The sequence below is a fragment of the Manis pentadactyla genome, chromosome 11 (assembly GCF_030020395.1).
Source record: "Manis pentadactyla isolate mManPen7 chromosome 11, mManPen7.hap1, whole genome shotgun sequence".
Classification (NCBI taxonomy): Eukaryota; Metazoa; Chordata; class Mammalia; order Pholidota; family Manidae; genus Manis; species Manis pentadactyla.
In genome coordinates this window covers 26541181-26567048 of record NC_080029.1, presented here as the reverse complement: position 1 = coordinate 26567048, position 25868 = coordinate 26541181, and the positions used below count along the sequence as shown (strand labels likewise).

General features: G+C 42.3%; 3 protein-coding genes across 24 annotated transcripts in view; 2 read left to right on the top strand and 1 right to left on the bottom strand.

Annotated features, from left to right (window-relative positions):
* Positions 1–3571, top strand: part of FLVCR2 (FLVCR heme transporter 2) — a 54711-nt gene extending 51140 nt beyond the window's left edge. For all 5 annotated transcript variants that reach the window (XM_057488303.1, XM_057488302.1, XM_036913114.2 and 2 more), the window contains one exon: positions 2871–3571. In XM_057488303.1, coding sequence (XP_057344286.1) covers positions 2871–2958 — 88 coding nt within the window. In that variant the 3' untranslated portion in view covers positions 2959–3571. The remainder of the gene's footprint in view (positions 1–2870) is intronic.
* ERG28 (ergosterol biosynthesis 28 homolog) lies at positions 3107–15185 on the bottom strand. Of its 5 annotated transcripts, XM_036913121.2 has the most exons (5): positions 15050–15185; positions 12513–12676; positions 10048–10138; positions 7459–7577; positions 6585–7326 (listed from the first exon to the last, which is right to left on the bottom strand). In XM_036913121.2, the coding sequence occupies exons 1-5, from the start codon at positions 15160–15162 to the stop codon at positions 7250–7252; spliced, it is 564 nt and encodes a 187-aa protein (XP_036769016.2). In that variant the 5' UTR covers positions 15163–15185; the 3' UTR covers positions 6585–7249. The 5 variants fall into 5 exon arrangements, with proteins under 5 accessions (XP_057344290.1, XP_036769016.2, XP_057344291.1 ...); XM_057488307.1 differs by lacking the exons at positions 6585–7326; positions 7459–7577 and adding an exon at positions 3107–3290; XM_057488308.1 differs by lacking the exon at positions 7459–7577 and having other exon boundaries at positions 6585–7015; positions 10044–10138.
* A 170-nt stretch (positions 15186–15355) lies between these two features.
* Positions 15356–25868, top strand: part of TTLL5 (tubulin tyrosine ligase like 5) — a 277550-nt gene continuing 267037 nt past the window's right edge. For 8 of the 14 annotated variants that reach the window (XR_008992440.1, XM_057488298.1, XM_057488297.1 and 5 more), the window contains exons 1-4: positions 15356–15641; positions 15786–15870; positions 16877–17045; positions 22634–22740. Coding sequence is in view for 12 of the 14 variants with exons in the window: in XM_057488298.1 (XP_057344281.1) it covers positions 16972–17045; positions 22634–22740 (181 nt within the window). In the remaining 2 variants the exon portion in view is untranslated. Of the gene's footprint in view, positions 15680–15785; positions 15871–16858; positions 17046–22633; positions 22741–25868 lie in introns of those variants that run through there. The other 6 variants (XM_057488292.1, XM_057488291.1, XM_036913100.2 and 3 more) reach the window with 6 other exon arrangements.

The window sequence follows — 25868 nt, the reverse complement described above, 5'->3', positions numbered from 1 at the left end:
ATGATCTAGAGATGAGATACTGTTTTTTTGCATTTACTTATGCATGTCTTATATCCACACATAAGATATATATATATTTAAAGGAAACAAAAAGAATCTTCTATCTGCTTTATATTATTGTGAACACTTTGTTAGGTCATTCATCTTTTACAACATACTTTATTGACTGCACAGCATTTTAATATGACTGCACATGGATAAACTATGATTTGTTTAACAGTTTTCCTGTCTGTGGACATTAAGGTTGTTTCCAATCGTTATAAACAATATTATAATTAATGTCTTGGAAGCTGAATCTCTGTGCATGTTCTTAGGTATGGTATTTCCTTGAGAAATGGACCAGTGATTATGCACCTTTTAGACTTTGCTAGGTACTGCTTACTGTCCTCTGGAAAGGCATTCAGTGCTGCCAACTCATACTGCTGTAGCAGTGTAGGAGTGCCAACATGGGCAATGTATCATTTTGAAAATCTTTGCCAGTTTTCTAAAGTAAAAATGGTATCCGGAAGAGTTATATTTAGCATTTTAAGAATGTGTGTTGCAGACAGATGGTAATCTGTAGTTTTTTACTATTAGTCTTCTGATCTCACACTTTACATTTGGCAGGCAGCACTGGTAGCATGTGTGGGACAGGAAATTCAGCGGGGAGCCAGGAATAGCCTTAGAGAGGAAATGCTCTTATCCACACCTGCACGAGGCCCATGGCATCACCACCGTGGAGATCGGTTTTCACCTGTGACACATAGGAGACATAATGATTTGGAACATTTTGGTGGACATATAGTGAGCTTAGGAAAAGGTGTTTGTGATAAAACAGGATAGATTTGATGTGAAAAGTTTTCAGTTTGGAATGGGTTGTATTATGCCAAGTGATAAGAGATTTTGCTGTATTTACCTTATAATCTGTGTTTACACTGGCAGATATAGGCAAAAAGAAGGTAAGTCCCCTGTGATCCTTGTACCCAGAGATAACCTAGTAATGTTTTAGTCCATTTGCTAGTGGCGTTTTCTATGGGTGTGCTTGTTGCACTTGGTTTTCTACTTTGCTTGTTTACTTAATATAGCTTGACAACCTTTCTACACCATTACATTTTATAACCTCATATCTATATATGTATTTTTTCATTTCCTCTTAATGTTGAGGTTGTTCCACTATTTCACTATTCTTGCAGCCAGATCCTTGTGCTCATGGACCAGGTTTGTTAATCAAGGTTAGACTGGGCGGCTCAGTCACCTTCTGTATGGAGTACTGGCATAGCACTGAGTCTGAGACAGGAGACACGTCTGGTGATGGCACTTAAACTGTGTGTCTCTGGATAAGTCACTATGCATCTCTGGACCTCACTTGCATCTGGGGAAGCTTGGTGTTACGGGGAGGTTGGAGTCATGCTGAGCTGACCCCAGGGAAGCCAGGGCTGTCCCAGCTTCTCTCTGCTGGAGCCCCTCATTTCAACCCCATGGCAGTCAGTGTCAGTGAGACCTATCCACCATCACACGAATCCATGACCAGAGCAGGAGAAGACTGTGTGCAGCAGATCTGGTCAGAGCTGCTCTTTCTGACCAGTGAGGAGTATAGTTTCAGTAAAAAGTGGCAGATCTTCTGGCCTAGGGGTAATGATTGACCTAAACTATGAAAATCCTGGCTTGTATTTCCAGTTTTCTTCAGGTTGGTAGTTCTTGGCCAGAGAGAGAGACAGTTGGTTGTGCTTCTCTATGTGTTTCTGGTTGTCCTTTCACAGTGATGGCTTTGGAGGAGGTAGGTGTGTGTGGGCATGCATGTGTGTGTGTCAGAGAGAGGAGAGAGGCTGGCTGGCTAACATATATAGGCTGCTAGTTGCCTGAATGAGGGCTTCTCATGGCTGTGGCTGACCTGGTGCCAAAAAGTTAACAAGGGTGGGAATGAAGATTAGATTTCGACAGCTGTTACCACCATCATGGATGGGCCCTGAGACACACCCTGGGTAAGAAGCACCATTTGCCCAGTTGACACTGGATGCTAGCTTGGCCCTGCATAGGGTGGCCATGGCTGTGCCTGAGCCCCCAGCTTTTCTATGAACTAGATCAGCCCCTGAGGTAGGAAGCAAAGTACTCTTAAAGTGGCACACAGATGCAACAGTGGCAGTGTGCACCTAAGGGCCCCACAGGCTATCTTCTAGGCCATATTTAATTCCAAACCCACCTAACAAATGCAACCCGGAAGACTCTCTAATCCTGTGCCAGCACTCCCCAAGAAAGCCCAAACCAAACCAACTCAAAGTCTGTCTATGCATAAAGTATACACACACATTTTTAGCCATTGAGTTTACATATGCAATTATACATTCTGCTTTGTTAAAATTCTCTTTGTTGCACATATATAATGTGCACATTATAATATTGTCCATCTTGGGGGATGCCTCCAGAATTTGGTAAAAAATTCTGAGGGGGTTGCATACTTGGCACTTTGGATAGCTGCTTGTGATGGTCAGTCCAGGTGAGTTTTAGGTTGTCAGAAATGGAAGAGAGTGGGCTCTGCTTCTGTTTCAGTCTTGAGAAGGAGCCTGGAACAGTGGTACTCAGATGGTTTGTGGCAACTGTGGCATCACAGAAAACTGGCCTTTCAGGCTTTTTCCTTGGTGACACTGTGACAGTGTGTGTGTGTGTGTGTGTGTGTGTGTGTGTGTGTGTGTGTGTGTTAGGAAGTGCCCTTGGGGCATGAGCTAGTCACTCCTTTTCTTGTTATGTTTGTTCTTTCTTGGGGATGCCAAGTGGCCTCTGTCTCTTGTTTTTCCAACTGATTATAAAGTCACCAATAGGCAGTTGTTCCAGCCTGGAACAACCCAGAGTCCAGTACTTCTTCACCCAAAGGGCTGCCTTGTTTTGCCTTCTAGAAACTCCAGGAGGAGGAGAGCAGTACCACCAGTAAAGCCCCCACCAGTGTGTCTGAGGAGCATCTCTGAGAGAAAAAGGGGGTGGTGACTCAGGGACCATGGCGAACATGCTCCACCTCTTCAGTCAGCACAGCTCCCACCACCAGCACCGAGGGCTTCGCTGGAGCAGCTTTTGGAGGGAACTGGTGGGAATATCTGTGGCTTGGACGGCAGTGCCTCTGCCCTCTGGAACCCACTCAAGAGCTTGCATGGTCTGCTTGGGGAAACTCGCGCCTTCCACCACCTGCGGAGTCCATTCCTGCCCCTCCCCCTTGTAGGTTCTGGGAGCTGGTGTTGGGAGAGGCCAGTGGAGACCAATGGAGTCGGTCCTGGCTTGGTGCCTTCCCTTCCCTCTTCACCTCCGTCCCTCGTGAAGAAAGTCTGCGAAATTACCACAAAAGAAAGCTCATTCAAGATATTAACTTTTTCTAGTGTCTTAAAGACTCTTAGAAGCCCAATTCTAAGGCGTGTCAGCTGCTGTGGATGAGGGTCACTCCTGGGTCATCAGACTGATGGGCTCTAGTTCTGTAGGAGAGAAAGCACCTCAGAACAAACCCTCCAGAACCCGGGCCTCAGTTCTCCTGGCCTAATGCTGGCGTCTGTCTCAACCCTCTTCCTAAGAGCCACTCAAACTAAACATCAATAAACTTGACAAAAACTTTGTTGTGCCCACAGTGGAGAAAACGGTTTGGGAGAGTTAACCGCCTGGGTGTGTGATGTGGTAGCTTGATTTGGGAATGGGAAGTTCTTTCCTACAAAAGAAGTCCTTGCCCGGGGACTTGTGTGTGTGTCATGGTTGCCTCTGATGCCTTCACCTGGACACTTGGCCCTGAAAAACTCAGCCATTGGCTTAACTGTGTTTTTTCTGGAGGGAGGGAAATCCCAGCCAACTTCCTGTAACCTTCAGTGAAAACGAACCTTAATTCCAGCAGATGCCATTCCCATTTCGTGGGCCACCTCTACATCTGCCCCTTTCCTCTCCTCTCAGAAGCAGCTTTGGATTTCTCAGGGTGGAATCAATCAAAAGTGTGTCCCATCTCTGGTGGGGACAGTAGTTGTATACTCAACCCCTCTCCGCACCCCCTTCTGCAATCTTTCATCAAACGTTCTAAACTTAAAGGGATTCCCTTTAAGCCAACCTGAGCTGATCTCTCTTGCCTAGACTCTTGTCTGGGTCTACTCAAAGGCTTGGGGAATATGTCCTGAAAATAAGACATTTTGGTAATTTCTGCTGTGCGTTGAGCAGCTATGATCATGACCACCGTGCTGTTGGCTGTGGCCGCTGAGCGGGCCTCAGGATACTGGAGCAGCCTGCGCTGGCAGCAGGGCTCAGGGGCTTGGGCCACCTCCTGATGGGAGCAAGGGTGTGTGTGTGTGTATACAGACAAGAACTTTCTGTATGTAAGAAAAGAAGTTCACGCTTCTGGTGGGGGAAATGAGAGGTGGAAAAGTCTTATTTTTTGATAGCAAGAAAAATGTTTACTCTTCAAGCCCCTTAAAATGTGTCAACAAAATGTTTACCGAATCCATTGCTTTATTTTAAAAATAATTTGTATTTCCTATTTGAATGTTTTAAGGCAATGAACAATTCTCAGAGGCCTGCCTTATCATTTCCTGGGGCAGAGATGGTGTAGTCCCCACGAGATTATCAGAGCATATTTCTGAGGACAGTGACGGTGTGGGGAAGGGCTGCCAGAGCAGCTTTTGTGTCCATCTGTAGAAGTGGCCCTCTGTTGACACAGATTCACTACACTAGTGCCTTGCTTTTTAAAGAGAAGGCTGTGAAGGTTCCTGCTGGCCCACATCAGGGACTGCTCTCCATGCCCAGCATGTGACCCTGCCCCGTTTCCTGGGCTGTGTATACGTGGAGTCACCTGTGTGTGACTGCTGAGAGCACACTGTGGTTCTGGCTCTGCCTCAAAGGGTGGCTCAAGTGTTTGCTCTAAGATCACCCCAGCGACGTGCTGGCTTACTCTGGCCAGAGTCCACACTCTCAGTATCTGCAGCTCCGGGCACCTTTTTGTTCTGAACTGTCCTGTTTACTGACATTGCTCTGTTCCTGACCACATTCATCCTGTGTCTACTGCTTGGATATGCTGCTGCTGTCAGCTCTCTGTACATTTCTTTTCCTAGAGAGTTACACTGGGCCTGTGGCATTCTGGCATCCTATCTGTTGGCAATTATTAGCTGGAGACAACATTACAAATTCTACTTTAAATGTGGGAAGGGAGCTAAGTTTGGGTTATTAAATCTAATATTCAGATTGTCTGCTAAACACTGTATACCGTCTCTTTAGGTCCTTGGGGATCTTGCTGTTACTTACCTGGACTATTTCCATGGTACATGCCTTGAGATTCCAAATCTTCTATGCTTTCATCTCCTCCTTTCTTAGGTGGGCTTCATGTGGATCTGTGCTCAAGTGTTATCTCTCTGTAAGATCATTGCTTTTTTTACTACCTCCTTACAGGAGTTGGTGAGTAAAGCAAAGACACTTCATATTCCTGAGCTGCTGTTCTAGGGGCAGTATTGTGGGAATGCAAGGCCTGGAATTGCTGCACCATAAAAAGAAAGCCAGCCTGAGGATGAGGCTAACGCAGGACAGAGCTGAAAGAATCAGAGATGGAGCTGAGTCCTGATCAGACTATTCCTGAAGCCTGTCATCCTCTTTTCAGTTTTGTGAGCCAATGTTATCTTTGTTGTTTAAGCTAGTTTTAAGGGGATTTGTTCCTTTCCCTTAAAGAGCCTTAACTGATAGAGAATTTCCAATGCAAATGCGTCTCAGTATCAATTTTAAGCTTCCTGTCAATGCCCTGACAAGTCCCCTGCCTCCCTTTCTGACCTATTTCCTACCTTCCACTTCCTCCCTTCACCATACTGTAGTTACACTGATCTTACTCCTTGAACAGGATGGGTCCTGCCTCCCAGCTGCTGCTCCCTGTGCCCTGAATGCCTGCCTTGTATCTGACGACATCTGCTGCCAGGGCAGTCAGGACTCAGCTTGACCCCCGCCTCCTAGGGGAGGCTTTTCCTGGTCATCTAAGTTCTTGATCTCAATACCTTGTTTTCTAGAGTTCTTACCACTGTCTGAAGTTGTTCTTTCATAGGCTGGCTGGCTTGATCATGTTTCCTTGACTACAGTGTGAGGGCCACAGGAGCAGGGATATTGCCTGGGTGGGTCATTTCTCTCTCCTTAGTGTCTGGCATGGAGTACGTGTTCATTAAATACTTGTGAAATAAATGAATGGGCTCCTGAGTCTGTACGCTGTGTGTGAGGGCACAGGGAGCACAGAGCCCCTCAGGGTTGTGCTGGAGGCAGCCACCCACTCCAGCACATTATCTGTCCCTGGCGTTCAGTGTTCTCCTTTCACGGTCATGCAGCTGGCATGCTTTCTGCCTCTGCTTTCTCAAGAATCTGTTTCTTCCTTAGGAAGAAAACAAGAAAGGGTCCTGACTATTCAGTTGGGAACTCAGAATCTTGAAGGTGGGGAAGGAGAGGAGGAAGATTTGATTTCAAGAGACAGGAACGAGTGACAGATGGTGCTGAGGGCAGCCAGACTTGTCTGGGTCTCGACTGTTCTCCCCGCCCTGGCCCACTGGATGGGATTCTCCTGTGCGAGGGCTCCGAGGAAGGCAGGAGTGCTCCTGGCTTAGAGGAGGTCAAAGTACAAGAACTGATCAGAGCAGAGGGTTTTTCTATTTATTACAAAATTTGTTACACAAATACAGCTGACCAGAAGGTCTAAAAACAGCCCAGACTCTTCCAACCCTGATCAATCTGTAGATACAAGGATTTTTGAGTCATGCTCACTCACGGGGGAGCTCTTCTTTGAAGAACTCCCTGTCCCTCGGATGGTTCAGAGTCTTGGGTCCAGCAGCAGAGAGGAGCCCCAGTGGGGTGGACGACCCCTTGAAGCAGCCCTTGGTGGAAGCTGCTCTGGGTGAGGCCGCAGCTTTGTTTCACAGTTCACATGTTCCCACCACACGAGTCAAATCAAGGGATGAAAATAAACGGAAAAAAGCAGGAAGCTGGAGAAGGGATCCAGCAGGAGGCTGCCGGGGAAGGGCACACTGAGGGAGGGCTTTGGAGGTGCCGGCAATTTCTTGATCTGGATGAGAGTACAGAGTATTCACTTTTAAATGGTTCTTTAAATTGTACATACATGTTATATACTTTTCTGTATACATGTCTTATCTTCAAAATTCTTAAACAAAAAAAAGTAAAAGGCTAGAAGTGGATAAGGGAGCTGACGATGGAGCATAAAAGAAATGAAAGAGCAGAGAGGAAAAAGGAAAAGGACAGCCAAGGTGGAAGATGATGTCTGGGGGTAGTAATGTTGGCCTCAGTTTCTCTTCTGTCTGGATACGGGTTCTGCTTCTAGGTACCGGAGCCCGACTAGCATACCCAGGATTGAGAAACCTTAAACACAGAGGGAAGATTAGTGGCTGACATAAACATAGAACTTTCTTGACCCCTTGGATGTTGGCCCTTGTGCGTGACCCGAGGGCTCAGACAGTTCCCGTGGGGGAGCTGGGGCGGCTGGGTGCTTACTTGCTACCATCAGGGGTGCCAGGACGCCAATCGTGGGAGCCGCAGTCCCATATACAAACAACTCAGAGAGGAAGTGCCCCAGGGCGAGCAGGAAGGTCCAGAGTGTGACATGGTAGAGCCTGCAGGGGAGCAGACAGTCGGCACCTGAAGGGACTGCTCAGTACAGAGAGAAAGCAGCAGGCAGGCTCCGTATGTACAAGTACAAACCCAGAAAGTGAGTGGTAAAGCAAAAGGGGACTTGGTTCTGAGAAAGACCTGTCTGCTTGATCACATCACTTTATTCTCTACCTGGGCAAAACTGACAGTTTCTAGTGTTAACCTGGAGACAGGGCCCAAGCCATTCCAAGCCTAGTCCATCTATAGATACAAGGATACATGAGTCTTGCTCACTCACAGGGGAACCCTTCTTAGAAGAACTGCCTGTCCCTTGGATGGTTCAGAGTCTTGGGTCCAGCAGCAAAGAGGAGCCCTAATGGGGTGGACAACCCCTTGAGGTGGCCCTTCATGGTTCTCCAAGTCTCAGCAAGGTAGTGAAGCCAGCTCTAACAAAGCAGACTCCTAGGTGGCAGAGGCGTTTGGATCAGTCATGCTTATGGATTCTACTTACTCAAACTGGCTTGACTCTGTAGTCCAAGCCCACCTGGCAGGTGTTTGGCCAGGGGCTGGTCAGTGCTCATATGATCGGTGCCACAGAATGAAGGGCCTGAACAGGGAAGGAGCAGCAAGGACCTCTCTGGGGCTTTTAGATGTTCTTTCAACGTGGGTGGGTTATTTTGTGTCTTAGCCTAGGAAAATCGTCAGATGGAATACACAGTGACAACCTCCTGAGAAGGGAATCTGTTCCTCAGCTTTGACAAAGAGGTGGAGAAGAGGAAAGTTACACGATGACTGACTACTTGGATTGGGGATAGCTCTTTTTTTTTTAACTATGAGAAATTTTAAATTATGAAATACTTCAAACATACAAAAAAATATAGATAGTACTATAATTTACCCCTATGCAACTATCAAATCTGAACATTTTTGACATTTTTGCTTCAGAGCTTTTCTACGAAGTAAAATATTAACAGCTATCAGTTAAAGCATCCTTATCCCACCCTGACCCCATTCTCCTGCCATCACCTCCACAGAAGGGAACCCTATCTTAAATGTGGTTTTTACATAGTGAATAAATGGGAGTTGATTTTGAGCTTCCAGATAGGGAAAGAATAGAAGCGGAGTGCACATCAGAAATGTATGAACCAAAGTCCCAGGCTAAAAAATAGTTGGCAACTGAAGTCAGCATTTGCAGCTGTCCTGTGTTGGGAGAAGGGGAAATGAATGGATCATAGAGGTAAAGGTAAGTTTGAACTGTCTTTGCTCATTCCAAAAGCACAGCAAATGAAAGAAAGACCTTTTATGCCTATGCACAATCCTTCATTATGGTAAGTCTTTAAAATGATTATTCAATCCTTATTCACTCCCAGTCACCCTGAGGGGTAGAACAGATGGACTAACCTCACTTTACACATGGAGAGACTGAGGTGCAGACAAGGTACAATGGACTGGCTGCTATGATGCTAGTTACCAACAGAACTGAGGCTAGAGCTCATTTTCTTGTTTTTATTCTTGGGGCCCAGACTGTTTACACTAAACCACACTGCTTCCAAATATACATGTCAATCTAAAACAAGTAAACCACAGTTCCAAGTGTAAAAAAATAAAAAAAATAAAAATGGAGATCTGAGCCCTACTTCAATTTCCACAGTCTTCTTAGATTGAATTAACTGGGTCTCTAATACATAGATCTGCAATATCACAATGAAAATCACTACCTCCCAGAGCTGCTAGACTTAATTAAGGTCATGTAGATGAAAGCTCTTGGCATAAAAAGAGGGCCCAATAAATATCACTACATCCTCTTTTCCCCAGATGCTGAAAGCTCAGTTAAGACGGAAATATTTTAGTGTGAAGTTGGCATTTTGACGGCCTCACCCACTGACCTGAACTAACTTTCCACGGTGATTGTTGAAAAGGAAGCTCGAGTCCCCTCCAGTGGCCAACACTGTTACTGCATTATCTAGACAAGAGGCTCTGACTGTCTGCAATTGTTGCCTTCTAGTCCTGAGTACACTATAGAGGCAGAATACAGGAGTCCTGGGTTTCTTACACCCTCACCTACTGATTCTGCATAAGCACACAACAGTTTACTTGTGTTTCTTTTTCCATGGATTGTGATTTCTGTTCATTCCTGCTTCCTAAGGAGGAATGTGAGAAGAAGGTAGGTGTGGGTGGCTGCTCTAAAAAGAGCACACTAGTCTACTTCTTTAGTAGAAGAAAGGCTGATTCTTTAGAAAAAGAGTGGAGGGATATGATGCAAGCCACTGGATCATTTGCCATTCATTTCCAAAGAATTTCCAAACTTTAAAGACCTGTCAGGCCTATTACGTTTTTTAGGCCTGGAAGGAATGAAATCAATAACCTTTTATTATCCACATTCTAGGCTAATGTATCAAAATTAACAGGTCTCCAAGGGGAGGACCACAGTGTGTGTGCCTAGCACCCCATTTCCAACAAAAGGATGCTGAAGGTCTTCCTTCCCTTACATACGTCTTGTTGTGGATGTCTACGGCACAGAGGCAGCGGATCACTGATGAGAGCAGCGTCCAGATCCCAAAGGTCCGAGCTTGGAGGCCATTCACTGTGTAGAAGACAGAAGCAAGAATGTTGGGAGGGCAGGGTCAGGGTTCCCTCCAAACTCCACGCAGGGAGCTGAGGCTGAACTCCCTTTGGCTAGGCAGAGTAGAGGCTCTCGTGCTGCACATGGAAGCCAGAAGGAAATACAGAATGAGAACTGCTCAGCTCCTCTTCAAATGTTTACAGTTGCAGTGAGGGGAGTATGCGTTCCACAGGTAGAAACCAAACAAAGAGCCCACTTAGGCAGTTACTCCGGGATATAGTAGTTTATGCCTCTGCTCTGGAAGCCACACTGGTGGTGGTAAAAAGCCCAGGAAGTCTGGGATGGGGACAGATTTGGGAGAATGTTTCAGAGAGTGGTCTTTCAATACAAGATGCCTAGCAGGTCAGCAGACTTTCAAGGCTGATGCAGGGGAGAACTCAGAATACTGGCACCTATCTAGATGCTCACAACTGGGCTTTAAGAGACCTGAGTCTTTTCCTGAATCCAGATCTCTATTATTTGAACAAAGCCCAAGCTGGGTTGGTTTTCCACACACTTGCTAGTGGAACAAAGCACTGCTTCTTTGGTGTTGGCCAAGGCCACCCTGCTCTTAGTGGCTTTGTTCTAACACTGCTGTTATTAAACATCTTGTCCTGAAAGTGTGGTTCATACTCTACCATAACAGTGCTTCTTGACCCTGGGTGTTTATTAAAATCACTGGAAAAGTTTTATAAAATTACCACAATCTGGGTACTAGACCAATTAAATCATACTCTTTGGAGGTGGGCCCTGGGATAAACATTTTTTAAAAACTCCCTTTCTGGGTGATTGTAATGTACAGCTATTGATCTAAGGCATCCTATAGTCAGGAATGCCCAAACAGTGAAAGTAGACACTTTCTTTACTATGAGTAAGAGAAAATTCAAAGGAGAAGACTGACGACTGATAGGTCTATTAATGTTTACTTGGCCTTTAAGGATTTCCCATCCTTTGTAAAACCAGTGATACCAATTTCACAATCTTTGGATGGTAGTAAAGTGAGAAAAAATTCCGTATATCCAGCAGTGAGCCCCAGAAGACTACATTCCTTATAAACCAACTTGATAGCTTTTCTAATGAAAAGACTGAGGACATTTCTCCAGTTAGTGGGATGTGAAAGTGGAAATATTTTATCAACCCTAACCAGATTAGACATCAGGTGAAATTCTGTGGTATGCTGTGGAACACTGCTGTGATCAGCACAGGAACACGGTGGCCCCCACATCACAAGGGAGGAGGCAGTGTACCTCTGGGCTGGACACACACACACACACACACACACCACTTCTGCTCAGCTGTATGTCCTTTAGCACGTCAGTGACACACACACACCACTTCTGCTCAGCTGTATGTCCTTTAGCACATCAGTGACTGACTCCTGGGCTTTTCTGTCTCAACTTTAAATTTGAATGGCTAGACCAGATAACCTGTCAAATCCTGTGAATCTCTACACAGTTCCTGGATCATCTGAGATCAGGCAGCATTTGAAGGTGTAAAGTAGAACTGTCCTGCCCACTTTTCCAGGTTTTTTACTCATATTGTTATCTGAGCTTCGTTCAAAATTAGCCTTAGCCTACTTAGTTTCATTTTATACCCAAATGTTGCAGAAAAATGAGCTAGGTCAGAGCCTGAATCTGGGTTAGCTATAAATGTGACACAGAATTGTCAGCTGCTGCGAAAGGTGCTGCAGCTCAAGCTATCCCACACAGCAGTGCACAGAAGTGCAAGCAGAAATGTGAAACTACTCTCAGCAGAAGGCTCAGAAACTGGGCAAGGCTACCATGGGCCTTCTAAGTTTCATTTTGGAAGACCAACTTGGCGAGATTTTGGATATTTTCTCAGGGACTATGCCAAGAGTTTGGGAAGACCTTGGATTAATAACTTCATCTGCAACATAGAATATAAACCATGTGTGGCATGACCTGATTTCAGAAGAAGGTTGAGATAACATGAAAATCTTTGTAGCTTTTTAATGGGGCATCACAGGGTCACCAAGTAACTACTTCCTCACTTGCCCTTGTCCTGTGTTTTGTATAGGCTAATTGCCTAGGGCAGTGTAAAATGAATGAAAAAGCACTCAGAGAAGCTTGGAGGAAAGAGGGGCCGAGGGGCTATCCATAGTCTATTACTCCAGTGGCTGCTAAAGGCTAGATCAGGCAGTGCTAGAATCATCTGGGAAGTGATTAAAACACAGATTCCTGGGCCCCATGATGGGGATGAAAGTTTCAGTAATTAAATTCGGAGAAGGAAAAGGGCACCTGTTCTTTGTTTTTAATTTCCTGGGTTCCTGAGATGCACAGCCTGGCCTAGGAACCGAGGCCACTCCTACGCAGGATACAGTTGTGGGACTTCTTACCAAGGTTTGGCTTGCCGGTGTAGAGTTTTTCATAGAGAAACGTGTGGTCTCGGAAGCTCTGCAGTGTGTTCCCCATGGCTATGATGGACACCATAACCAGCCAGCTTCGTAACACATTCAGGAAACGGCTCATGACTTCTCTCAAACCTGAGAGGGCTTTTTGCCTTGGAAACAAAGGCCACATCAGGAGTCAACAGGCAGTCAGTCCACTTCAACCATAAATTGTCTTATTTCTGTAGTTAACCTGTGAACCACTCCTCAGTGCTGTACTAAGCTTATTTGGTCAACCACTAATTCCTCTCCAGTCCACTAGGATTCTCTACCCCCAAGTTATCTTAACACACTACTCTTACTTCACAGGGTTAGTCCACTGCCTTTGAATCTTTACCCTAAACCAAAGTGTGCTGACCTTTACTCAGGGTGAAAGAGGCTAAACAATGCAATGGGTGGAAATGACAAACCCAGCAGGAGAAATGAAGAGAAGAAAGGGAACAAAAGGTGTACAAAATAATAATGAAGTAGTAAATATACTAATATTTATGCAGTAATAAATTTATAAAGCAATAAATACAGCAATATTTAATTTATAAAATAAAGTAATAAAGTAATAAAATGGATCTGTGTAAGACTTGCAGAGATTGGTCTCCTTATTTAGTCATGCTAATAGTGGTGAATTATACACAACAGTATACTTTGCAGGAAGTGGCACAGTACTTATTTTTGTCTGATTTTTCTAAAATAGTAGACTGAACCAGAACTCTTTTCTCTTGGCGGGAATCAGTCCTCATATGTTTACTTCTAGCCTGGTATTTTAATTCATTGCTTTGTAATGAAAGTGGCTCAGAGGTGGTTATAAATCTAACAGACACCTATCTGGCTGTTGAGAACAGATCCTTCCAAGTGCACAGATGCCTTATACATTTGCATGGAATCTATGGTGTGAGGGCAGTATTTACATCTTCAGATTTTCTCTACTCTGGTTCTCAGGTATACCATGCTCCATAAACTAGAAGAACCATCTAAAAGTTAAAAATAAACTGCTGTGACTTAAGAACTAGCAAGAAAATCATATGGAGAAGGAAACAGTGATATTGGTGTTGGGTTGCAAGAGAAATCATAGTAGCTAACAGTTATTGGGCACTTGTACATGCCATGCACTGACCAAGCACCTAACAAAACGTCATTTAATCCTTGAACCAGGTAGGTCAGCACTATTACTATCTCCATTTACAGATGAGGATTGGCACAGAGGGGTTAAGTGATTTGCTTGAGGTTACACACCATATGCATAGCAATGCTGAGATATGAACCGCAGTCTGGTGTACTTTACATTGCAGTATATCTTACTCTTTGATGAAGTTTCCATTTTTGAGGAAGACAAGCATATCATATCCACTTCTGTCTTCAAGTTGTATACAAAATACAATTACATAGGCCCTTTTGTTTAACAAAAAAATTTTAGATCAACCCTTGCAGAGCAGCGATCTCAATCAACTTGATTTAAATAAAACCCATTAAGCTAATAATGAAATTACTTCTTCCTATCTTTATTATGGCTTTTTGGCCTATGGTTTATCTGTTATCAGGCTGACTTCTTGGGCCTGAGAGGATGATCCCTTCCTTTGTCACTATAGGAGAAGTTTCAGCATGGCCCTACACTATCCAGCTGAAATCAATATTAAAGTCAGCGATGGCCCAAGACAGTGTTAAGCACCAAAACAAACAAAAGAGAACTCTAGAGGAAGGGTGAATCCCTCAGGAGATGGTGGATCACAATGGACTTTGTTGAAGTCCGGAGAGAACAGGGCTCTGGTAGACATCGCAAGCAGTTACAGCATGGGCTTAAGTCCCCCCATCCTTCACTTTATTTTCTCATCCTCCCTCAATGGGAGACACAGGCTCTCTTCTCCCAGGATCAGAAAACCTGCACAAATCGTGGCCCCTTTCCAGAATTCACGCCCATTTCACAGAAGCTCTTAGAAATCTCAACAGACAGCTGCTGACGGCAGAGCCTGAGCAGTTTTCTGAATTGCTCTACCAATCTCTCAACCCCATTTCCCTAAAGTAGGGCCTCCTAAATTATCCCACATCTATTCTTAAATTATGTTCTGGCCTTGCCCAGCAAAGGTGTGTAATTAAAATTACAGTCAGGAGAAAGAGGTTCCTATCCTTGCCCTACTATTCAGTAGCTGTGTGACCCTGGACAAGTCATTTACACTTTACAGTCTAGGTTTCCCACTTGCAAAATGGGGGATTTAAAAAATACTATCTCAAGGGTTATTGTAAGAACTACACGGTAAAGTTAAGGTTCCTTGCCCCATGCTAGGTTCATAGTAGCCGCTCATTAGTTCATTCATTCATTCGTTCCCCGAACCTACCAAGCCGTCTTCATTTTCCTAGTCCTACCATCCCCTGCTTACGGTCTCTCGAACTCCTTGTCCCCCAAAAGGTTGCCTCCCAGGTACCTTCCTTCTATCCCACCTCCATTTTTCCAGATTCCCCGAGTCCTCTCAATCAGATGCCACACGGACACCTACCTCTCTTTTCTCCCCACCACTCTGCTTATCTGGTGACCAGACCCGAAGCACAGCAGCCCTGGCGGCTTACAAGCTCCCCAAGACAGCTGCGGCCCAGGGTCCACGTGAGCCATTTGTCCCCGCCCACGCCCTCAGCCCGGCTCCAGGATTGGGTCGTTTACATCAGTCCTCGCTCTGATTGGTTGTTCCGGTTCTGGTCGAGCTGGAGATGGGGCGTGAACCCCTTTACTGCCAATCAGGGGTTGCCGCTCCCCAAGTCTCATCCTCTGTACGCAGCTCGCGCAGTGAACCCTCCTGTTGAGCGGGGCGAAGGATAAAAGAGAGGGAAAAACTCAAGGTTTCTGCCGAGAGCGGGACTCTGCACGCTGCGCCGCAGTGACGACATTGGTCCGCGCCCTAAGCCGAGCGTTGTCCGCGCCTGGCGGCAAGCGCCTGCGCAGTGGCTCCGAGCGGGCGGTTGCTTGTTGGTTGTTGTAGTAACGGGGGAAGCAGCCGTCTGCGGCGGCAGTGAGCCTGGCAGGGGAGGAGGAGCGAGGTAGGCGCAGAGCGCGGTGCCCGCCTGCCTGCCCCGAGCCAGGGGAAGATGAGACAGGTAACCGCCCGCGCCGGCGCGCTCCCTGCCCGAGGGAGGTGAGCTCCCGCGTCCGGGCGGCGCCCTCCGCTGCACTTCCCTGCGTCCGGGAACCGCTGTGGCTTCCGGGCGCGCCGGGCTGAGTCTCCCCTGTCCTTCCCGTAGGGAGCATCTGACGACCTACCCGGGATTGGGGCTAGCCGGAGGTGGGGCTGAGAGGTGATCCCTTAAGGGCGAGAACGCTTCTGGGGTGAGTGTCCTTAATCTTCTTCCGACCGCCCTATCTCTTGCTCTGCCGGCAGCCGCGGACAGTTTGGCATCTGTCTCTTCCTTGCTTGGAGGTTTTGTTTGTTTTCACGTAAAGGACTTCCCAACATTTGGGGAAAGATCGAGAAATCCCATTGGCAATCCTCGAAACAACGCCTTTGAGGTTGTTAGATATTGCCCATTTCGCTGAAGATCCATTAGGGATTTGCTTTTTTTTTTTTTTTTTGGTTCTATGATCTTATCATATGTATGAATGCATAGAAATATACGCTTTGAAAGGTTGACATCAAATGAGTAATGGGACTATGGTCACTTAGACATTTTATTTATGTGTAATTTCTATTCCATCCTCACACAACAAACAAGTACTTTTTTCCTTATGAAAAATATTTTACGTTAGAAGTAACCTAACTTTAATGTCTGAGATTCAGATCATTGTAATTTTTAGTAAGGGGTAATAATTTTTTGAGAGTGTTTAGAAGGACAGCGTTTTGTTTCCCCAGCTATTTATGACCTTGATTCAGGAGAATGTATTATTAGTCTTTTGGTTCAGTTGTTGAAAATGTTTAGTGGAAACATGAGGGTATTTTACCTGTGTGTATTTCTCATAGTGTAAAGAAATATTTGCAAGGATCTTCAATCTTGAGTTTTTGTTTTTAGTCCAAGTTAGGTTTTTCTAGCAAGGAATCTATGTTTTAGGCAGTCAACCACCTACCTCAGACTTTACAAAAAGTTAAGTAAGTTTACCCATTTGGTGCATGTTAGATAAGTATATAAAAGAAAAATGAGAAATTATAATAACAGCTTTTCAAATACAAGGAGGATAGACAGGATTTTTTTTAAAGATCTTGATTTTTGTGGCATCTGTGAGGTGCTGTGATACAAGGTAGGCTTCTTGAGGTTAGGCAACATTTAGGTGAATATTCATTTTCATTACTTGTAAAATCACAGAAATAATAAATTGGCAACAGCATTTGGCTTTTTTGCAGGAATCTGTGCCACCCAAAGTGTTTGATCCAGTGAATCTGCAAGGAAAGATCTCTCAGGCACCCATCTGCTGACTGCATGACAAACCCTAAAGGAAATGCCAGTCGTGATAGCCCGGGACCTGGAGGAAACAGCATCATCCTCAGAGGATGAGGAGGTGGTAAGCCAAGAGTAAGTAATAGCAAGCCTGCTTTTGACCTTTTTCCTTTAAGATGGAAAATAGTTTCCTTTTACTCGTATCCCCTTTTACCCAGTATCCTTGCTTTGATATTGTCTGACTCTGGTGTTAGTTTTTATCCATGATCTAATTCAAGATCTTATTATTCTGTTGCCATCAGCTATCTCAACAGAGATAACTCTGTTTCTGGGCTCTGAGTGAACACTGAGTGAATATTGGCTTAAGATTTTGTAGGTAGTAGCTCTTAGTGAACTCTTGATCAGGGCTCCTAGCGTGGGAGATTATGAGATTTGTAGGTATTGAAGAAAAGTGGGTTTCCAAACTGTTGACTTTGGTTATGTTATTTTCTCAAAAGCCTTTACAGTGATAGAATGATGATAATATAGAGACGTCAAATAACTTACCAGAGTAACTGTGGGGCAGGACGTTAGAATTCTATAGCCTGTGCTGTGTCTATTGAACCACGTTGCTTTCTTGAGCCCTTTTAGGTAAGAGTCAAGTTTCTTGATTGCTGGATTCTCACAATATTAAAATTAATGATAATAAGTATAACTGCAATAGATGATGGTAAGGGCCTTAACTGCTGTATCTCATTTAACCTGAAGATGTTATTACTCCCACTTTATTAAGCTCAGCCTCATAAATATCAAAGAACTTCTCAGGGAGACATGAAGAGGAAGTGATGAATTGAGATTCAGACCTAGTTTTCCTGGATTTTGAAGCACTTTGCTCTTTTGCCTCTTTCAACATTATTACTTGACACAGAGAACAAAGAGTCTGCCTTTAAGTTAAAATTAGTTTTTAAGATTCTCTTTTAGTCCTCTTGGATATGTGTGTGCTATGCAACCGAAAAGTGAAAATACTATCTCCCAGGCTTGGGAGTATGGTTAGGATCAAGTACAATGATATGTAGGATATTACTTTAAAATGACTAAGTGCCATACAAATGTTAAGGCATTATTCCTTACTGGCTTTAATATTGAATTTAAAATGCATTTCTTACTATAAAGTAGATTACATTAATGTAATTTGAAAAAACATATTGAAGCAATAATAAGGGTTTAGGGAAAGTCTTCTCATCACTGTTAGGTCAAAGAAAATAATAGAGATTTGACATTGTATTTGGGTCATTGTTCACGATAATTAAATGGATAATTCTCTCTGGTCATTGCTTTCTTGTGTCTTTTTGCTTTCTATGTGCTGCCTCATACCCATTTCACAACAATTTTAACTTCTTCCCCAAGCATAAGTTAAACATGGGTCTTTCTGATTTCAAGATCATTCTTTTATTCCATGACTATTTCTTTTATTAATGAGCTTATAGGTTGGGCCCAACAAGTATTAAGTTGAACTATGTGAAGTTGTCATTTTGGTAGGTGAAAAACAGTCAAATATTGACAATTTCAGATGGGTCAACCTTATGTTATAGGAGGTACTCAGTAAATAGTTGCCAACTGAATGACTGACTGAATGAATAAATGGAGACTATGCTTTTAGATCACCTTTAATCAGGAGTTCTTAACCTTTTTCATACTGTGGATCCCTTATTAGAATATTTTAAGTGCTTAGAGTAAAATACATATCATTACAAGGATGCCAATTACTTTGAAATACAGTTACTAAAAACTGAAGGAACCAAACTTATGATATAGTAATATGTGCTTTTTAAAATTTAATACATTAAATAGCAAGATCATCATGCATGTAAAACGTGGGAAAGTTAAATTTTATTTTCTAAAGACAGCAGCATGAAGACTGTTTTTGCATAGTTTGCATAAGACCATCACACTGTGGGGTGGTCTTTGATTAACACTTATTAAGTGGGGAACATTGGGAAAATCATAGATGTCTGGATCCCTGCTCTGAGACGTCCCATTTGGTAGCTGAATGATTGCTTGGGGGAGCATTGCCAAATCATCCAGCCTCATCAGATGAGATGAAGAAGACTGTGATCACAGGTGATCTAGTGGCAAGTTTAATAATTATAACTACTATAACTTAGAAGTAGTGATAAATGTAAGTGATTTTTTGAGACAGCCGCAACAACTAATATGGTGTAAAAAAAATTTGTAATTGCAAATAGAGTCAATGGCACAGATAATGCTAAAACTGTGCTTTGTTGCCTGTATTCATAATTAAGAAACACAAAATTTCTAGTAGAAGTTAGTGAAAATACAGGGGTTATTCCACCTCCCTTCCTTGCTCCAATCCAAATTTATGGACCTTTTACCCTTTGTCCTTTCAAACTCCTACTGTTGATTTTGACTTTTAATGTTCCATCAGCTTGTGTCTTGTCTACTGGATACTTGTTTCATAATTAGGAACCTTAAGTCAATCTTGTCTACAGTTGGAGTAATATGCTTACATTTCTAAAGTTTTGGAAGTTAGAACTCCTTAAATCATCTAAGGTTGTTGATTTGATTCAAAAATGTATATTTATGGATATCGGCTAGATCTGCTCAGATCCCAAGGCTGGTTTAAAGTAGGAATGACTTTTAATCCTTGAAATAGGGTTGGAAACTGTCCAGGCAGTCCTTGTTTTGCATGGTATTACTTCAAATTGTAAATGTAGAGGGGTTCTTTTTCTGTATTTTGCTTGGGTATATTATGAACAAAATTATACATTGATGTAGAAACTTTAATAAAACAATTTGATCCAAGGTTTCTTTAGTCACTAAAAAAACAGTAACTTTAATTCCTATCATGAAAGTTGGCTTTATAACAATTAAAAGGATCATCAACAAATACACAGGGAAAAAAAAGGTCAACAAATGATTCTACAGTGGTGCCACAGGAGTTCAGAGAAAGAAGGCATTGCTTTGGGTTCGAGGAGCTGGGGATGCTCCAGGGAGGTGGTGAGAGCCGCTGGCGCTTGGAGAGTGGGATTAGATGAACAGAGAGAAGTGGGGAAGGCATTTCCAGCAGGGGCCCTCGTATGAGTAAGACATAGAAGCTTTGAGTTGTGTAGGCTGGATCCCAGGAGTAAATCATACATATTTCTCATGAAATTGCTTCTTAAGAATCAAAATGTTCTTAGGTTTTCAATACAATGAACCATAAAACTGATCTACTTCAGTAATGAATCTCCCAAATCCATTGCTCTTTCATGCCTTATAAAAGCATATTTTCTTGTTACATACCGGTTTCTGGTGTGAATGAAAATTTCAAGTCCCAATTTTTCAGTTTCCTAATCCTTTTGAATCTTTTCCCTTTAGCACCACCTGGTGGGAGCATGCTCTTAATGACAATGTGGCATCTGCCTTAAGTGCTTTTTAGCTGAACTAATAATTTGCCACCTCTTTTCTCTCATAGGTGGTAAATGAAAAGATTTCTGTGTCAGGGCTTTGGCTCCCCACAGATGGTGTAGTTAGGGCCTTGACTCCGCTCAGCTGTGCATCTGTCTATTGTGTTGCCGACTTGTCAGGCATTTTTAACTCGGAGCATTAATCCATTGTTTGTAAGTGCTAAAGCACAGTGGTGCCAGTTTGTAGCTAGTGCTAGATTGACAAGGAACTTTGGATAGTTTCCAAAGTTTCTGTCTACGGCTTTGTAGTTTAGGCTGCCTATTTTTTCCTCTACCCTCTTACTTAGAGATATGGTAGAAAAATTAAATTGTAATTGCTCATAGGAATCATCAGGCCCCATGCCCACATTTCACAGATGTTTAAAATTAAAAAACAAGCAAACTATAAAAAAATCCTCCTTGCTACAAAATGCACCTATAAACACCATTTCTCACAAATGGGCACCACCATCCAACTCAAAGAGAAAGAACAGTAAGCATCCATGTCTTGCCAATGGGTTTCAGCCCCAGACAAGTTCACTATGGATTCAATATGACCAAAGAAATGACAGTAGAACATTCATGGGGTGAAAGGGTACCCAACTTTATTTCCACGGTGGCAGGTCAATCCCTAAAATCCCGTCCACTCAGAGCAAGTGTGTACGGCAGGCTGGTCTGGGCCTCTGTCCTCGGCTCTGTTCTCCATGCCACTGTGTTGCGCAGAGTGCTGGGCGGAGCTCTTTATATAGAGTCAATAACAATGTATTGTCCACACGTGTGTAGTGAGCTAGCCGACCAGGGCCAGGTGAGAATCCTGGCCACAGGAACCTTCACTTTATCCACAATTCATGTTTCATTTGTAGAAATCAGGAAATGAACCTAGGTATGGTATTCTTTGATTTTCTTAATACAATGCTTTTGGCAACTCACCCCAAGTCTAAAAGGCTGCCTCACTTCTAAGATTGGTAGTCTGGCAGCCTGTGCATTCAAATGTGGGTCTTTTTAAACTTGGGTTGGGAGGGTGTGACTTGGCCCTGAGATTTGTGGTATGGCCTTTGTTAAGAGGTGTGGTTATGAGAACCTTTGAGAGCAGTCTGAATCTTGGCTAAATGGATCATATTCCATTTAAGGAAATGATTAGTTTATGTTCCCAAAGGGTTGAGTTTAAGGTGTTCCATATACAAAACGTCACTGAAATGTGATTAGGAAGATGGAAGGAGCACAGACACTTAGTTCAAAGACCTATTCCTTTACTTAACTGCTGTATGACCTTGAGTAAACTACTTATCCTCTCTGAGACATCTCTTCAGTTCATAGTGTGGAAAGAGGATTGAGATAACATGTGAAAGCTCTTTGTTTAATTCCTAGCACACAGTAGGGAACTCAGGTCACTTCCTTCTCTTTCTACCTTCCTTCACTAAGGAGGTTGAAGATTTTCCTAATCTGTGAGTAAATATACGTCTGTTTAAGGTTGATTAAACAGAAACTTCCTGAGGATAGGGAAAGAGAATAAAGTCAGATCCTTTTCTGGAGGAAAATATCTATTGTTCCATTTAGTATAGGCTTGTTTTACAATATGTGATTTTAGTTGGAGTACTTGTGTTAATTTAGGGTTCCGAGCTCAGAATTTTAGGGTGAGTCATCAAACTGGGTTAAAAGGGGACTGCCAGGTGTAAAAGGGGTATATAAATTATTGTGAATATATTAGTTAGGATTCTTTATGTGTGCTGGGGACTAAAACAAAATTTCCTAAATAAAGGGAATTTATTAATCATGTTTAGGAAAGCCTTGATTTTGCAACTCCGTGTTTGCCGCTCAGGATCTCATTTTTCTCATTCTGTCTGTCAGGCTCCCACTGACTTCCTCCCTTTCCCCACAGCTCCAGGCTTTCCTCTCACAATTGTACTTCCAGACCTTATTCTCTTATACTATCAAAGGCAAGAGGCTCTCTCTCCTCCTGTAGCTGTTACAGAAGAGAAAGAAAGCATTGCTTTCTCAGAGGGTCTCATAACATATCTCCTGACACTCACTGGTTCCAGCTGGGTTATGTACTCCTCCCTGAATCAGTAAGTGGGGGATAGAAGGCCCTGATTGGCTAAAGCCTGGAGCAGGGAGGAAATTAATCTTAAATAGACCACATGGCTAGGAATGGGAGACGAATACTTTCCCAGAGAACATTTGGGATTCTTGTTCTAGAAGGAGGGGAAGGTTGCTAAGCAGCAAACCACAGTACTCTGCTTCAGTCATTAGTTCAGATTTTGAGCTGTAAATTAATGAAGCCTTTTGTTGCCATTGTAGGGACCACCCCTGTATCATGTGGACTGGAGGCTGCAGGAGAATTCCAGTTTTGGTATTCCATGCTGAGGCTATTCTGACAAAGGACAACAATATTCGAGTAATTGGAGGTAGGTGTGACCTTCCCCTTAGAGGGCAGGGCTGGTCATGGCCCAGATAACCTCGTCTTGCAGAAATCATCACATTTAGATAGGGAAATGGCCTTCATCATGAGAAAAATATATTGATATTTTTGTACTTGAAAGGATTGTTTGTGATTTCTTAAATTGTTTTCTGTGTATTAAGTTATTTTCCTCTAAATTCTTTTTTCAGAATTATGTGTACATGTATTTATTAGTTTTTGAATTGTAAAATACACGTAACAGAATTTACCATTTTAACCATTTTAGAGTGTACAACTCGGTGGCATTTAGTATATTAACAGTGTTGTGCAACCATCACCACAATCTAGTTCCAGAACATTTTCATCATCTTAAACTGTGTACCCATCAAGCAGTCACTTCCTATGCCTTCTTAGCCCAACTTCTGGTGACCATTGATCTAGTTTCTGTCTCTAAGGATGTGCCTAAACTGGATATGTCATGTAAATGCACTTATACAATATGTAGCCTTTTGTGTTTGGCTTCTTTCACTTACAGTAATGTTTTCAAGGTTCATCCATTTTGTAGCCTACATCAGTACTGGATTTCTTTTTGTTGCTGAACAATATCCTCTTGTATGGATATACCACATTCTGTTTATCCATTCTTCAGTTGATAGATGGTTGTTTCCACCTTATGGCTGTTGTAAATAGTGCTGCTATGAACATTCATGTACAAGTTTTTAGATAGGGAACAGCTGTTTTCATTTCTTTTGGTACATGCCTAGGAATGGAATTGATAGGTCATATGGTAGTTCTGTGTTTAATTTATTATGGAACTGCCAAAGGATTTTCCACAGTGACTGCATAATTTTACATTCCCACCAACAATGTGTGAGAGTTCCAATTTCTCCATCCTCATGAAAACATTTGTTATCCTTTGATTTTTAGATTATAGCATATTAATGGGTGTGAAGTAGTATCTTAGGGTGGTTTTGATTTGCAGTTCTCTAGGACTCATGACATTGAGCATTTTTTCATGTGTTTTTTGGCCATTTGCATATCTTCTTTGGAGAATTGTCTATTCAAGGCCTTTGCCTATTTTTTAGTATGTTTGCTTGCCTTTTTGTTGTCGAGTTGTAAGAATTGTTTATTCATTCTGGATACTAGGCCCTTATCAGACATATGATTTCCAAATACTTTTTCCTGTTCTTTGTCTTTTCACTCTCTTGATAGTATTCTTTCATGAGCAGAGTTGTTTATTTTGGTGACATCCAATTTATCTGTTTTTTCTTTTGTTGCTTATGCTTTTGGTATCATACCTAAGAAACCATTGCCTAACCCAAGGTCATGATCCCTATGCTTTTTTCTAGGAGTTTTATAGTTTAACCTCTTATATTTATGGTCTTTGATCCATTTTAAGTTTTTTATGTAATGTGAGATAAGGGTCCCCTTTCACTCATTTGCATGTGGATATACAGTTGTCCCAGCATGATTGATTGAAGAGACTATTCTTTTCCTATTGAATAATCTTTGGCACTGTTCTTGAAAAATAAGTTGACCCTAGATGTATGGGTTTATTTATGGGATCTTAATATTCCATTAATCTGTACATTTATCCTTATGCCAGTACCATATTGTTTTGGTTACTGTATCTTTGTACTAATGTATAAAATTGGGAAGTGTGAGTCCTTTAATTTTGTTCTTCTTTTTCAAAATTCATTTGGCTATTCAGGGTCTCTTGCAATTTCATATGAATTTTGGATTAGCTTTTTCATTTCTGCAAAAAAAGGCTGTTCAGATTGTGATAGGAAGTATATTAAATCAGTAAATCTCTTTTGAAAGTATTGCCATCTCAGTGTTAAGGCTTCTGGTCCATGAACATGGGATGTCTTTCCATTATTTAGCTCTTCTTTAATGTCTTTAGCAAAGTTTTTTAGTTTTCAGTGTACAAGTATTGTAGCTCCTTGGTTAACTTTGTTCCTGAATATTTTATTTTATTCTTTTGGACACTATTATAAATGGAATTGTTTCCTCAACTTCATTTTTGGGTTGTTCATTGCCAGTGTATATAAATACAATTGATTTTTGTATATCGATCTTGTATCCTGAAACCTTGCTGAACTAATTTATTAGCTCTGTAGTTTTTTTTTTTTGTGTGTGTGTGTGTATTCTTTGGATTGTCTATAAACAAAATCATATCTTCTACAAATAGACATTTTACTTTTCCCTTTCCAACATGGATGCCTTTTATTTCTTTTTCTTGCCTAATTGCTCTGGCTAGAACTTCCAGTGCAATTTTGAATAGAAGTAGTGAAAGTGGGCATTTTAGGGGGAAAGTTTTCAGTCTTTCACTGTTCAGTATGATGTTATCTGTGGGTTTTTCATTAATGCCCTTTATTATGTTGAGGATAGTCCCTCCTATTCTTTTGTTGAGTGTTTTTATTATGCAAGGGTGTTGAATTTTATCAAATGCTTTTTCTCCATCAATTGAGATGATTCTGTGTTTTTCTTCATTCTATAGGTGTGGTGTATTACATTGATTGACTTTTATATATTGAAATACCCATGCATACCTGAGGTAAATCTCATTTGGTCATGGTATTTAACCCTTCTAATATGCTGCTGGATTTGGTTTGCTGGTATTTGTTGAGGATGTTTGTATCTATATTCATAAGGGATATTGGTCTGTAGTTTTCTTGTGATGCCTTTATCTGGCTTTGCAGAGCAATGCTGGCCTCATGGAATAAGATCCCTCTTCTGTAAGCGTTAAAGAAGGATTAGTGTTAATTCTTTAAATGTTTGATAGAACTCACCAGTGAAGCCATCAAGGCCTTTTTTTTTTGTTGGGAGTTTTTGATTATTGATTCAACCTGTAATTGTTACAGGTCTATTCATATTTTCTATTTCTAATTAAGTCAGTTTTGGTACTTTGTATGTTTTTAGGTTTCTGTCCATTTTATTTAGTTTATCTGATTTGTTGGCATACATTTTGTTCATTATATTCTTTTATAATCCTTTTTATTTCTGTAAGGTCAGTAGTAATGTCCCCACTTTCATTTCTGATTTTAGTAATTGGAATCTTTCCTCTTTTTCCTTAGTCAATTTAGCTAAAGTTTGTCAATTTTGATGATTGCTTTAGAGAGCCAACTCTTAATT